We start from the raw sequence: 13,571 nt of genomic DNA on the forward strand, positions 1-13,571 counted from the left end.
AACCTTTTTTTGTTCCCGTTAAAACAAAACAAGAAAAGCATCTTAAAATTTTATTAAATAACTAATACACCAATTCTTAGTCTTGTGTACACAAAGGGGGAAATTACTTTTTCTTTTTTGTAAAAAATACGTGTCGCATCATATGTATGAATTAATCTTAATTTTTATATAAATTGTATAGTGTAGCACTCAATTTTTTCGTATGTAGCCGATTTATATACCTTTCACATTTAATATAACAACTGACCAATTTATTCGCCCTAAAAACAAACCAATTCACTTCAATAATTTTAAACCTTTCCTAATATTATTATCTATATATCTTTTGAAAAAGCCTTAATAAATTGTAAAACATCTCAATCTCATTCTTGACCACTAATTAATCATCATTAAATTAATTTTAGAATTAATAATTATTACAAGATAGATGAAATTAAAATAAAATTGTAACGAATAATAATAATAATAATAATTTTTAACGAAAATGTTACATGGCGGCGATAGGCGATAATAATCAATAATAATCAATATTCATAACAATTAATCTATACTATATAAATAATCTGGGAGATAATTTATAGATAGATTTCATATCTCCGTGAATAATCTCTTTCCACAATTTTTTTATTATTATTCACTTTTTTCCTCCATTAGTTGATTACTGAACTTGAGGATTATGAGCATATTCGTCACATTTTCTCTTTTATTTTATAGGAGGACAAGGTCAACTTGTAAATAGCAGCATGAATCATAACAAATACATACACATATACATACATAGTTCAGCTGCAAAAGCTTATATTCATCTTCTTTGTGTACGAAAAAGAGTCATAACTCCTGCTAATGCAAGAACCTATATTTAGCCATCATCATAGGGTCCACAAATTTGTGTGAACCTTACCAAATCCTGTCTTGCCTTCTCTGTCATCTTATCCTTAAAACTCTCCACTTTTCAAATCTCATGAAAATTCGAGGTTTTTACTCCCTTGTAGCAAAAAAAATAAAGAAAACCTTTCTCATCACAAGAGTTTGTTTCAGCTTTCTTAGCTGTTCAGTTCCATAAATTTTCTATATTTACACATACACACACCATCTTCTGTTTCACTGGAATAGTTGAGACTTGTTTGGCTGGCTAGCTACAATAATAATAATAATAATGGAGGGTGGTGATATTTACAAAGCCAGTAGCAGTTTGTTACGAGCAAGCAGTTCTTCAGCATGGAGGAACACGTCCATGGACGCTTTTTCGAGGTCTTCGCACAGAGTAGACGACGACGACGACGACGAAGAGGCTCTCAAATGGGCTGCACTTGAGAGGCTTCCTACTTATAGTCGTTTAAGGAAAGGCTTGTTGACCTCTTCACACGGAGAGATCAATGAAATCGATGTCTCTGATATTGGATTACAAGAAAGAAAGAAACTGCTCGAGAGATTGGTTAAGGTTGCTGAAGAAGACAATGAGAAGTTTTTGTTGAAACTCAGGGAAAGAATTGATCGGTAATAATTAATCTTCTCTTCCAGTTTAAATTATTTATTATTTCTTACAGATTTATTTATTTTTGTTTTCTGAAGAGTTGGGATTGAGATTCCGACAATCGAAGTTCGGTTTGAGCTTTTGAACGTCGAGGCAGAGGCTTATGTTGGAAGTAGAGCGATGCCGACATTCTTCAACTTCGTGATCAATATATTTGAGGTAAATTTACACATACATGTAAATGTTTTAATATTTTGGGGTTGGTGGAGGTGTTTGATATATATATATATATATATATAATATTATAATTATTCTGAAAACTTGTATCTTTTGATCATCCAGAATTGCTTGAATTGTCTCCATATTCTTCCAAGCAAAAAGAAGCATATGAATATCCTTAAAAAAGTTAATGGAATTGTGAGACCACGTAGGTGAGAACTGAGAATTAGGCAGGCTCCAAAGTTATTATTTCATGTTATTTTATTCATATTTGTGTGTCTCGTAATAATTGAGATTTCCCTCTTTATGTTTTTTTAAGGATGACACTACTTTTGGGTCCTCCAAGTTCTGGAAAAACCACACTCCTTTTGGCTCTTGCGGGAAAACTGGATCCGGACCTTGAGGTAAAAACTATGTAACTGATTTAATCAGATCATCTTAATTAATTATTAATCAATAATTTAGATTTAATATGAATCCTGTAGGTTTCAGGGAAAGTGAGTTATAATGGACATGAAATGAATGAGTTTGTAGCTCAAAGAACAGCAGCTTATATAAGTCAAAACGATGTACATATTGGAGAAATGACAGTAAGAGAAACCTTGGCTTTTTCTGCAAGTGCCAAGGGGTAGGATCACGTTATGGTTAGTCAATTAATAGCTTTTTGCCCTTTTTTTATGTCTTTTTCTTTCTGGGTTATATATATATATATATATATCGCTTTCTCTTTTAATTTCTTGTTCTTAATCTACTAATTAAGGATTTAATCTTGCTTCTTCACAAATTGGCATTATTATAATGTTACAGACTTGCTTGCTGAGCTATCAAGAAGAGAGATAGAAGCAAATATTAAGCCTGATCCAGATATTGATATCTACATGAAGGTCAAGTCCTAAAACTTTTAATTTTTATGTGTATATATACATCTATATATATATATATATATATGTTAAGAATGGATTTTATAGTTTGTACTATGCACAAAAGTAATCTCAATGTTACAGTAAGAGCTTATTAATGCTTTTCCAAATAAATAAAAAATAATGGTTTGTGCAACGCAGGCATATCGTTTTGTTGACGTCACTAATCTACCCCAGGTTGATTAGGAGATATAATTTTTCAAGGGAAAAAATTATCTCTATGGGACCCACATGTTAAAATATCGTTATCGATAATAAATATATTAAATAATGTATGGATCAGTCTTATTTTGTCTCTGTTCGTTTCATCTCATATTGATAAAACTTATCTCATCTCTTTTCTTCTCATTAATTACAGTAAATTTTCTAAAATTTACCTCTGACTTTCTTAAAATTTCCCATAACCTCAACTTTTGCAAATAAGTCTAACCTTTGAGATTTTAGATACATTTCTCTCTCTGTTCTTTTCAAACTCAATAAAGGTATGTGGTACCTACCATTATTATATCTATGCCAATAAATATGAACATTAATTTGATGGGACCTACTGATGTATAATAATGCATCTTACGTGATGTATGTATATTGTTGACTCAACTATATTTAGCTTAGAACTTTTAATATTTTACATATATTCTCTCTTTCAATTACATAGTCACTAAAATAATTCTAAGTCCTAATATGCCAGGCAACTGCCTCTAAAGGCCAGGAGGCAAACGAGATGATGACTGAGTATGTACTTAAGGTACAATACCAACGAAGTGTTATTGTTTTACAGAAAGTTTAATTTGAATATTAATGTCCTCGATAAATAGCAATTAGCAAAACAAGGTATTTACTTTATAATAATTTTGTAGATTTTGGGGCTGGAAATTTGTGCTGATACTATGGTTGGAGATCAAATGTTACGTGGCATCTCTGGCGGACAACGGAAACGTGTTACTACAGGTCAAATTATTCAATTTCCTTGTCCCAAACCTTAAACCTGACCTCATTTTTTGATCAAACCTTAAACCTGTAACTAGCACAAGAAATTGTCGTGTACACCATAAATGTTTTGATTTAGCATCATAATAACAAGTTTGGATTCTCTTCAGATGGAATAATGGTCCTGGCCCGTTCAGGTACATGCGAAGTAGTGTATACAAAGTAGGCCTTCTTTATGTTCATCTGGATACTTAAAAGACCATAAAACTTGAAGAGAAAGCTCAACCTTGAAATAACGTGTGTATATTATGATTATATTATGATTTTCTAAATCAAAACCTAAGATTTGTAAATTGCATTATTGTTGATATGGATACAGGAGAGATGATGGTTGGACCAGCAAATGCAATGTTCATGGACGAAATATCCACAGGCTTAGATAGTTCTACAACTTTTCAAATTGTGAAATGTCTAAGGCAAATTGTTCACATTATGAATGGAACTGCACTTATCTCTTTGCTACAGCCTGCACCTGAGGCTTATGAGCTTTTTGATGACATTATTCTTCTCTCTGATGGCCAAATTGTGTACCAAGGACCACGTGAACATGTCCTTGAGTTTTTTGAGCATATGGGTTTTAAATGTCCTGAGAGGAAAGGTGTTGCTGACTTCCTTCAAGAAGTAAGCCACTCTTTACCTTTGATCCATGAAACTAAATATAACTCATATTTTCAAATCATATTTATTTGTTTTTGTAGGTTACTTCAAAGAAGGATCAAGAGCAGTATTGGATGCATAGAGATGAGCCATACAGTTTTGTGACAGTGACTGAATTTGCTGAGGCATTTCAATCATTTCATGTGGGTAGAAAAATTGGAGATGAGCTTTCTGTTCCATTTGATAAGGCCAAGAACCATCCAGCTGCTTTAACAACCAAGAAATATGGTATTAGCAAGATGGAATTGCTCAAAGTTAATTTCTCAAGAGAGTTCTTGCTTATGAAAAGGAACTCATTTGTCTACATATTCAAGCTATGCCAGGTAAGCAGCTATGTTCAACTCATTCACTCTTTCAATTCCTACACATCAATTTAGACAAAACGAAATATACAATCATGTGAATTGGGGTTTGATTCCTCCTTTTTTTGGCTTTTAGCTTTCAATAATGGCAATAATAGCAATGACAGTATTCCTACGAACTGAGATGCACAAGGATTCAGTGGACCAAGGAGGATTTTATGTTGGAGCTTTGTTTTTTGCTATTGTAATGTTAATGTTCAATGGGATGTCTGAGATGTCTATGACTATTGGGAAGCTTCCTGTTTTCTACAAGCAACGAGACCTCTTTTTCTATCCTGCATGGGCATATGCTATTCCTGGTTGGATCCTCAAGATCCCAATTACTGGTTGAAGCTATTGTTTGGGTTGGCCTAACCTATTATGTTATTGGATTTGACTCGAATGCTGGCAGGTAAAAAGTTAACCCTTTTATTGTTTCTTGGTTGCTTAAATAACTTAAGCACCCATCAACTTTTAGGGGCTAAAGGTGAATTAGTGTGATAATATTGAGAATTTTATTTAAAATGATTGTTGAAATAATAGAAACTTGGTGTTCATGTAGGTTTTTCAAGCAATGCTTTCTACTATTTGTACTTGGACAATTAGCTTCTGCAATGTTCAGAACAATTGCAGCAACAAGTAGAAACATGATAATTGCAAATACATTTGGAGCATTTGCAATAGTCACTCTTCTAACATTGGGAGGCTTCATCTTGTCAAGAGGTAGGATATGAATAATTTATAGATTAAAATATATATTACAAGATCTTGAAACTCCAAGTGATTGAATTTGGACATTGCATAATGCTTCTTTCTTTGGTTTCCTCTCCAACAGAGGATATCAAGAAATGGTGGATATGGGGTTATTGGATTTCACCTATGATGTATGGCCAGAATGCTATAATGGTTAATGAGTTCCTTGGGCATAGTTGGAACCATGTAATTTCTTCCATCACCCATCAATAAAAAATTTTCTTTTCTTTTAAATGAAAGCCTTACTATAGTCCCTAATAAATTGATAAATTTTCTATGTTTGCAATGAAAGGTCGTCTCAGGTTCATCTGAGCCACTGGGAGTTGTAATTCTCAAGTCTCGTGGGTTCTTCACACATGCATATTGGTACTGGATAGGTGTTGGAGCATTGATTGGATTTATACTTTTACTCAATATTACTTTCACTCTAGCACTCACATTTCTCAGTCGTGAGTATCTATCTTTGCAATTGTTCTTATGATGATGCTTTGAATTGTACTATTGACATGTAAACATGTAAATGAGCAGCATTTGAGAAGCCACAAGCTGTAATACCTGAAGAATCTCCTGACAAAGATCAAGAAAGTATTGAGTTAACAAGTAGACAAGGTGCACCAAACAAAATTGGCATATGTGTTCTGCTTTCAAAAGCTATATTATGCCTTTTGATAATAATGAATAAAAAAGCTATATTGTAAGCATGGATTGGAGTTTAGTTATTGTAAATGTTCTTGAGTATTATATATTATGACCATATTACAGGTAGCATGGATGATAAAGAGAGTGCCTCTTCAAGGTCTACATCAGTAATGTCAGAAGGAATGGTTAATTCAAGCCAAAATAGGAAAAGAGGAATGGTTCTTCCATTTGAACCACATTCAATCACCTTTGATGAAATTACTTACTCTGTTGACATGCCTCAGGTAACTAGTGATTTTTGTTAACTTTTTATTGACATGAGAACTACATTAATGGAGATAAATAATATATTGTCCTGGTTGAAAAGACACTTACTCTATTTATTTAAACTTGCAGGAGATGAAGATGCAAGGTGTAGTTGAGGACAAACTAGTGCTTCTAAGAGGTGTTAGTGGAGCATTTAGGCCAGGTGTTCTCACAGCTCTGATGGGTGTGAGTGGAGCAGGAAAAACAACTTTAATGGATGTTCTAGCGGGTAGGAAAACTGGTGGATATATTGAAGGCAACATAACTATTTCAGGATATCCCAAAAAGCAAGAAACTTTTGCTCGAATCTCAGGTTATTGTGAGCAGAATGATATTCACTCTCCTCATGTCACAGTTTATGAATCCTTACTTTACTCAGCATGGCTTCGTTTGTCACATGAAGTTGATTCCAAAAGTAGAAAGGTTTGCATTTGAATACTTAAAGTTTAATGTGTCAGTATGTTTAGTTTGGAGCTCAAGGTTGATAATGTTTTTTCTTGGTTCTTATAAATCTTTACAGATGTTTATTGAGGAAGTGATGGAACTAGTGGAATTGAACCCATTAAGGAGATCTTTGGTTGGTTTACCTGGTGAAAGTGGTCTCTCTACTGAACAGCGCAAAAGACTAACCATAGCTGTTGAGCTAGTGGCTAATCCATCAATAATTTTTATGGATGAGCCTACTTCAGGATTAGATGCAAGAGCTGCTGCAATTGTTATGAGAACAGTTAGAAATACAGTAGATACAGGAAGAACAGTAGTTTGTACCATTCACCAACCAAGCATTGACATATTTGAAGCTTTTGATGAGGTGAGAAAATGACTAAGATAGAAAAAGATTATGCACCATGCATAATTTGTTTCATCATCAATTATACTGATAATGTTTGGTTCATGTTAACAAATTAAAAATGTTATTTCAGCTTTTATTATTGAAGCGAGGAGGACAAGAAATTTATGTTGGGCCATTAGGTCGTTATTCTCGTCATCTCATCAAGTATTTTGAGGTAAAATGTGTTTGTTCTTATTCTTGGGCTATGACAAGTTTAGCTTGCATTGAAATCATGCATATTAGTTTCTCGATAAGATATTAAAATTAAGCTTTACTATAAGTACACTTTAAAATTTGACTCAAAAAGAATTGTCACTTAAAACTAAGCCCATCATTAAACATCAAAACCTGCAAAAGTACACTCATCCTTTAAGTTTAATCTTTCAATTAAAAATTATATTTCTTGTTTACTAATACTGCAATATTTATACCTTTGGTTGTATATCCAGGGGATTGAAGGGATTAATAAAATTAAAGATGGGTACAACCCAGCAACTTGGATGTTAGAAGTTACAACTCAAGCACAAGAAATGGTTTTAGGTGTTGATTTTTCAGATCTATACAAAAAATCTGAACTATACAGGTAAATCATATTCCTAGCTTAATATAAATTAACTATTCAATAAGCGAGACTATTCTAAAAGCATCATTTATATGGCTTACTTTAGGAGGAATAAAGAACTCATAGCAGAATTGAGCAAGCCTATTCCTGGTTCAAAAGAGCTCTATTTTGCTACACAATATGCACAACCATTTTTGGTGCAATGCATGGCTTGCTTATGGAAACAACACTGGTCATACTGGAGAAACCCTCCATATACTGCAGTAAGGCACTTGTTCACGACTTTTATAGCTTTGATCTTTGGAACAATGTTCTGGGATCTTGGATCCAAAATGTAAGCTCCATTTCACAAACCTCTTTGAACTGCACTACATCCTTCTTCTTCATGCCAATGTTCAATCTTATCCTTCCTTTTTAAATCTTGTAGAAAGAAGAAACAAGATTTATATAATGCCATGGGTTCAATGTACAATGCTGTGCTCTTCCTTGGGATACAAAATGCATCTTCAGTGCAACCAGTGGTGGCTATTGAACGAACTGTATTTTATAGAGAAAAAGCTGCAGGAATGTACTCAGCATTTCCCTATGCATTTGCACAAGTAATTGATCAATGACTACACAACAATCTTAATAAAGATGCAATTTTTATGTAGCATGATCGAACTGTATATTATTATTAAGGTATGAAATCTTGTGTTTTGTGTTGTCAGGTTACAATAGAGCTACCTTATATTCTGGCACAAGCTGTAACATATGGTGTGATAGTATATGCCATGATGGGATTTGATTGGACTGTAGCAAAATTCTTTTGGTATCTCTTCTTTATGTACTTCACATTCCTATACTTCACATTTTATGGCATGATGACTGTAGCTGTCACTCCAAATCATCATGTTGCTGCCATTGTTGCTGCTGCATTTTATGCAGTGTGGAATCTCTTTTCAGGATTCCTCATCCCAAGAATCGTAAGTACAATATATATATATATATATTATATAAACACTCTAATAAGCCATATTATAAACAATGCGACTCATTTGTCAAATGCTAATGAATGAGCATGAAATGAAACAGGGGATTCCGGTGTGGTGGAGATGGTACTATTGGGCATGTCCAGTAGCGTGGACTTTGTATGGATTATTGGCTTCGCAATATGGAGATGTGACGTCGACCATTGAGGGAGGTGTAGCAGTAAATGAGTTTCTTCAAAGTTATTTTGGATTTAAAGATGATTTTGTTGGAGTTGTTGCTGTTGTTGTTGTTGCCTTCACTGTCTTCTTTGCATTCATCTTTGCCTTTTCTATAAAAGTCTTCAACTTTCAGAGGCGATAAACTTTAAATTTTAATCAATATTATTCACAGTGTCATCCAATTGTATTTTTGAGTTTTTTTAGCCTCATAGTCAATTAATACAGTTTTAAAGGCAATAAAGGAGTGGGATTTTACCGTGCAGGTAAGGCTTGTTTTGATTTAAAGCAAAAAATAATGTTATCAATAAAATTTATAACTTTGAAGTATAGACATGAAATTTTCAGTTTCAAAGAACTCATCTTACTTATATGAGTATAGACATGAAATCAAATTCTATCAAAATTAATAAAGGTAGGATACATGTGAAAATGAATTCTGTCCTATCAAATAGCCAATTTATAATTAATTAATATAGTTTTAAAGATAGTAAAATAGTGTTTGGATGGATCAATTTTAAATATGAATTTTTTAAAATTTACATTTTAAATTTATATATGTAAAATTTTTTTTGCATAAAGTAAAAATAACCACAACACATAATATTGAATTTTTAATAATTAAAAATCAATAGACAGTTGTTGGACTTTAAAAGAAAAATTGATTGAATTCAATATCAGGAAAATACAAGAGGAAACAAAACAAAAAAAAAATTAAATCGTCTTCATTGACTTCCATATTTATTATTGAAATTTATTTTTATTTGTTACTTTTGTCAATTTTGTTCTACATCCCGAACCTTTTTTTGGGCTCTTGAAGTGGGCTTATGAAAGTTTTTTCTACATTCACGTGTTTGGACTTCTAATCCAAGAGGACGCCAAACCCATTTCGAGCTGTCCAAAGAATAAAATAAAATGATCCAACTGATTTTACTTATAGGGCAAATTACAAAATACTCTTTCATTATTCATTAATATTTTTTAAAAAACAAAAAAGAGTCATATTATTAATATTTCCCTTTGTTTAGCTACATCACATGGTTCACACCTTTCCAAAGAGTTAATATGTTCAAGTTTCCTTGCTATTTATTTGATCTGTTACATCAATTTCTCTCAATCCCCAAAGAGGAAGCAGCTCTTGAATTTGGAGGATTAAACTCATGCACATTTTCTCAAGGACTTCACGTGTACGCGAGATTATGAAAAGCTTTTGAAACGAGCCTCCACTTCTCAATCTTCATATATATATATATATATATAGTTCCAGTCGTTTTTGCCAGGTTAGTGAAATTGATCTCTCTAATATTGGATTATAAAAGGCAAAAATTGTTCAAGAGATTGGTCAGAGTTGTCAAAGAAAAAATATCAAAGTAATATAGAGTGGTGTCTTACCAAATATGTATATAAATATGAACCTCTGAAAAATCATTCTTTGGTGTCCTTATATTGAAGGCAAGAGAAATTTTTAAATGAACCTAATGTCATTCATGATTCATTCAAAAAAAATTCACTATTAATCAAATAAAATATTATGTTTCATTAGTTTTAATGAATTTATTTTTATAATAAAATTTGTATTTAATGTTCTATATTTTCTCTCTTCACTATTATTAATGTGAAAAATAATTTATATTTAATAACATATGAATGTCATGTATTTTATTGGATAAACTATAAATAATATGACACAATGGGTCTATCTAAAAATTTATCTTGAAAGTAATAGTATTCAAGATATGGTTGGGCACAAATATTTATAGCTGGTGAGAATTTAAATTTTAATTTGCAATGTTATGGGAGCTTAATTTATTTCATTAAACTCAACACCCAGTATTACCTTTTTTGTTAGTCTTTGCTTCATTGTAGGCTTCGGCCCATTCCATAAACAAATTTAGTTAGGAAAAGTATACTTTTATTTTATTTCTCTATCAATAGATTTTTAATTTTTACCTGAACAAAATGATCAATCTCAGTCTTTTTTGCAATCCAATATTAGAGAAATGGATTTTACATCAATCTATAAATTAAGGTGACATGATTGATGAGGTTTTTATTCAAACAATTGGAAGAAGGAAAAGTGTTCAACTGCAGCCAATTTCAGAAGCTTTTCATCGTCTTCTTCAAGTGAAGACTTTGAGAAATGCATCCATGGTTTCGTTCCTCCAAATTGAAGTATTGTTGCTGGAAATTCTGTACGTTATCAACACTCTTAGGTTACATTTAGCAAATATAGAAGAAGTCCTTTCTATAATAGAAAGGGAAGAGGGAAAATTAAATATATCTGTCTAGCATGTTAAAAATTGGTGGTACTGGAAAAATAAGCTTTTAAGAAAGCTTCTCTCTCATGTTTATTCCTGTTTTTATTCTCATTCTCATTCGTACTTTGTACCGAATAGCAAATATAGCGTCAATGCATGGCACAAGTTTTTTGAGAGGTCCCCGTTCCACGAGTTCTAATATTCAAAAACTCGAAATTGAAATATGTTTAAAAAAGTGAGCTAATTTATTGTGCAAGGCTTTTCTTGAAGCCCAATTTATCAAGTCAATTGGGCTTCTCAGCCCATGATTAAGTATAGTATTTTTTTTTAAAAAAAAAAAAGATCAACCAATTATGATTGAGAAGTGAAGATTGGACATTTTCCCTCCTTCGAATTGACCGTGCTCATTTAAATTTCAATTTATATCTTGTAAAAATATATTTGAGAGATTTAACTATTTTTTGAATTTAATAAAAACACACTCCAAATATAATTTAAAGGTACTTATAAAGGTTAGTTAAATAGGTCTTACAATTCTATAAATAATTTATATTATATTTAATAGATATGATGTGCTTAGTTATATATATCATTTGAGACGATTCAAATCTTTGACATTTTAAACTTGATGTTAATGCCATGAGACTTCAACATCCTACCTACCTACCATAATGTAAAACTTGAGTGAAATATCTCCTTTGCCTTCTGGAAGATAGCATAGCTTGATAGGCATTTCAATTTCAACTTTCAAATTTAATCACATCACACCCCACGCAAACACACAGCATTATATAACTCATCTCTACGATTATAATTTAGATCATTTTATCTTATTGCCCTATATACAAAGAAAGGGGTCAAGATTCATTCACAAGCTCTACAATAATTAATTAGATTATTAGGAAAATATCGCCTAGACCCCTGTAGCTTTTTAATAGCAAAGAAGGACCCTATAACTCTAAAATATCACTGCACCCCCTGAGACTTACTGAAAATAAGATTTAGGGGGGAAAGACTTGATTGCCCCTGCTAAGTGAACAAGAAACATAACTCTAAACGAATGTCCATTTGTTACTAATGTATGGTTATTTGTCAATAACTGAATGATTGCTTGTTTATTCATGACTAATACTTATATGATTATTACATGTCTTGTCAGTTTTTCTAAGTTGTTCATAAACCAGTGGGTGCTTGTTATTAATACATGGTTATTTGTTGAAACTTGAAAGGTTGCTTATATATTAAAGATGGATATTTGTATAGTTAAACATATTTTATTATTTTTTTTTAAATTGCTCATTAACAAATAGTTGCTTGTTACTTGCATATAGTTGTTTGTCAATACTTGAATGGAATGATTGCTTATTAATAATGATAAAACAAGTTCAATTGTATAAGTGTTGGTTATAGATAAACAAGCAACCATTCAAATTTTGACAAATAACCATACAAAAGTAACAAACACTACTCATTCATTCTTGAACAACGTGATTTAGAAAAGCTAATAGAACATATTTAATTATATAAGCATTAGTTTTGAATAAACAAGCAACCATTCAAGTATTGACAAGTAACCATATATCACTAACAAGTGAATATTCATTCAGCTACGTTTTCTATTCACTTAACAAAGGAAATCAGGTCTTTTTCCTCTAAATCTTATTTTCAGTGAAGTCCAAAGAAGTGTAGTGATATTTCATAATTATATGATCTTTTTTTGCTATTAAAAAACCATAGGGATCCTTAACTAATATTTTCCCTAGATTACTTTGTACGAATACTTTATATTCTTGTATCTTAAGACCCCAGAATAAAGCATAATTTTATTTTGGAGCACGAGATTTATTAAGTGAACTGAATTTTTATTGACCAATTTAGTTTGAGGGATTTTCATCATGTATATTTTTTTTAATTTTTGAAAATGTAGATCTTAAAATAAAAACAATATTCTAACTATGAATTAAAAAAAGAAATTAAAATCTGATTCAAAACATTTTTCAATTATCTATATTTCTCAATTAATATTTTTTAAGAAATTTCTTATGGGCCAGCAAATAATTTTTGATTTGATATCTCCTAGAACAATAAGTCAACTGTGCGTCTAGTTCTTTGGGTAAGATAACATGTTGGAGAGGAGGATTGATGGGCTATTATGAGATTCTACAAAGGGGAACGCATTTTGATAGTTTTACACAATCATATCTCTTTTTCTTTTTAAGAAAATGAAAGGAAGATATTTGGAATTCAATTATTATAACTTTGGCATGAATTTGTTATCTAACAACATAAGTTGTCTTACATAATATAGACAAGATAACTACACATTACATTTACCTGTCACACATTGAATAATAACAAGACTGTTAGTTAAGCATAAAGACAGAACAACGTTCAAAGAATTAGTAGCAGCCATCCCATATTTTTCAAAAAAAATTC

At 31.6% G+C, this 13,571-nt stretch overlaps 1 protein-coding gene across 1 annotated transcript; it reads left to right on the forward strand.

Annotated features, from left to right (window-relative positions):
* The first annotated feature begins 833 nt into the window (after window positions 1-833).
* Window positions 834-9,067, forward strand: LOC129288267 (pleiotropic drug resistance protein 1-like). Its single transcript, XM_054924773.1, is given in 26 exon segments — window positions 834-1,497; window positions 1,573-1,693; window positions 1,817-1,905; window positions 2,013-2,097; window positions 2,179-2,311; window positions 2,314-2,337; window positions 2,501-2,577; window positions 3,302-3,358; window positions 3,471-3,561; window positions 3,920-4,221; window positions 4,299-4,580; window positions 4,696-4,943; window positions 4,945-5,010; window positions 5,161-5,321; window positions 5,434-5,537; window positions 5,644-5,800; window positions 5,880-5,960; window positions 6,114-6,274; window positions 6,387-6,719; window positions 6,817-7,107; window positions 7,220-7,303; window positions 7,578-7,711; window positions 7,797-8,024; window positions 8,118-8,289; window positions 8,401-8,655; window positions 8,765-9,067. Coding segments are annotated over 26 exon segments (4,335 nt in total). The 5' UTR covers window positions 834-1,156; the 3' UTR covers window positions 9,023-9,067.
* The last annotated feature ends 4,504 nt before the right edge of the window (window positions 9,068-13,571 follow it).

This window comes from Prosopis cineraria, unplaced genomic scaffold, assembly GCF_029017545.1.
Source record: "Prosopis cineraria cultivar Desert tree isolate PC_DT_omini unplaced genomic scaffold, ASM2901754v1 PC12, whole genome shotgun sequence".
In the NCBI taxonomy this organism is placed as follows: Eukaryota; Viridiplantae; Streptophyta; class Magnoliopsida; order Fabales; family Fabaceae; genus Prosopis; species Prosopis cineraria.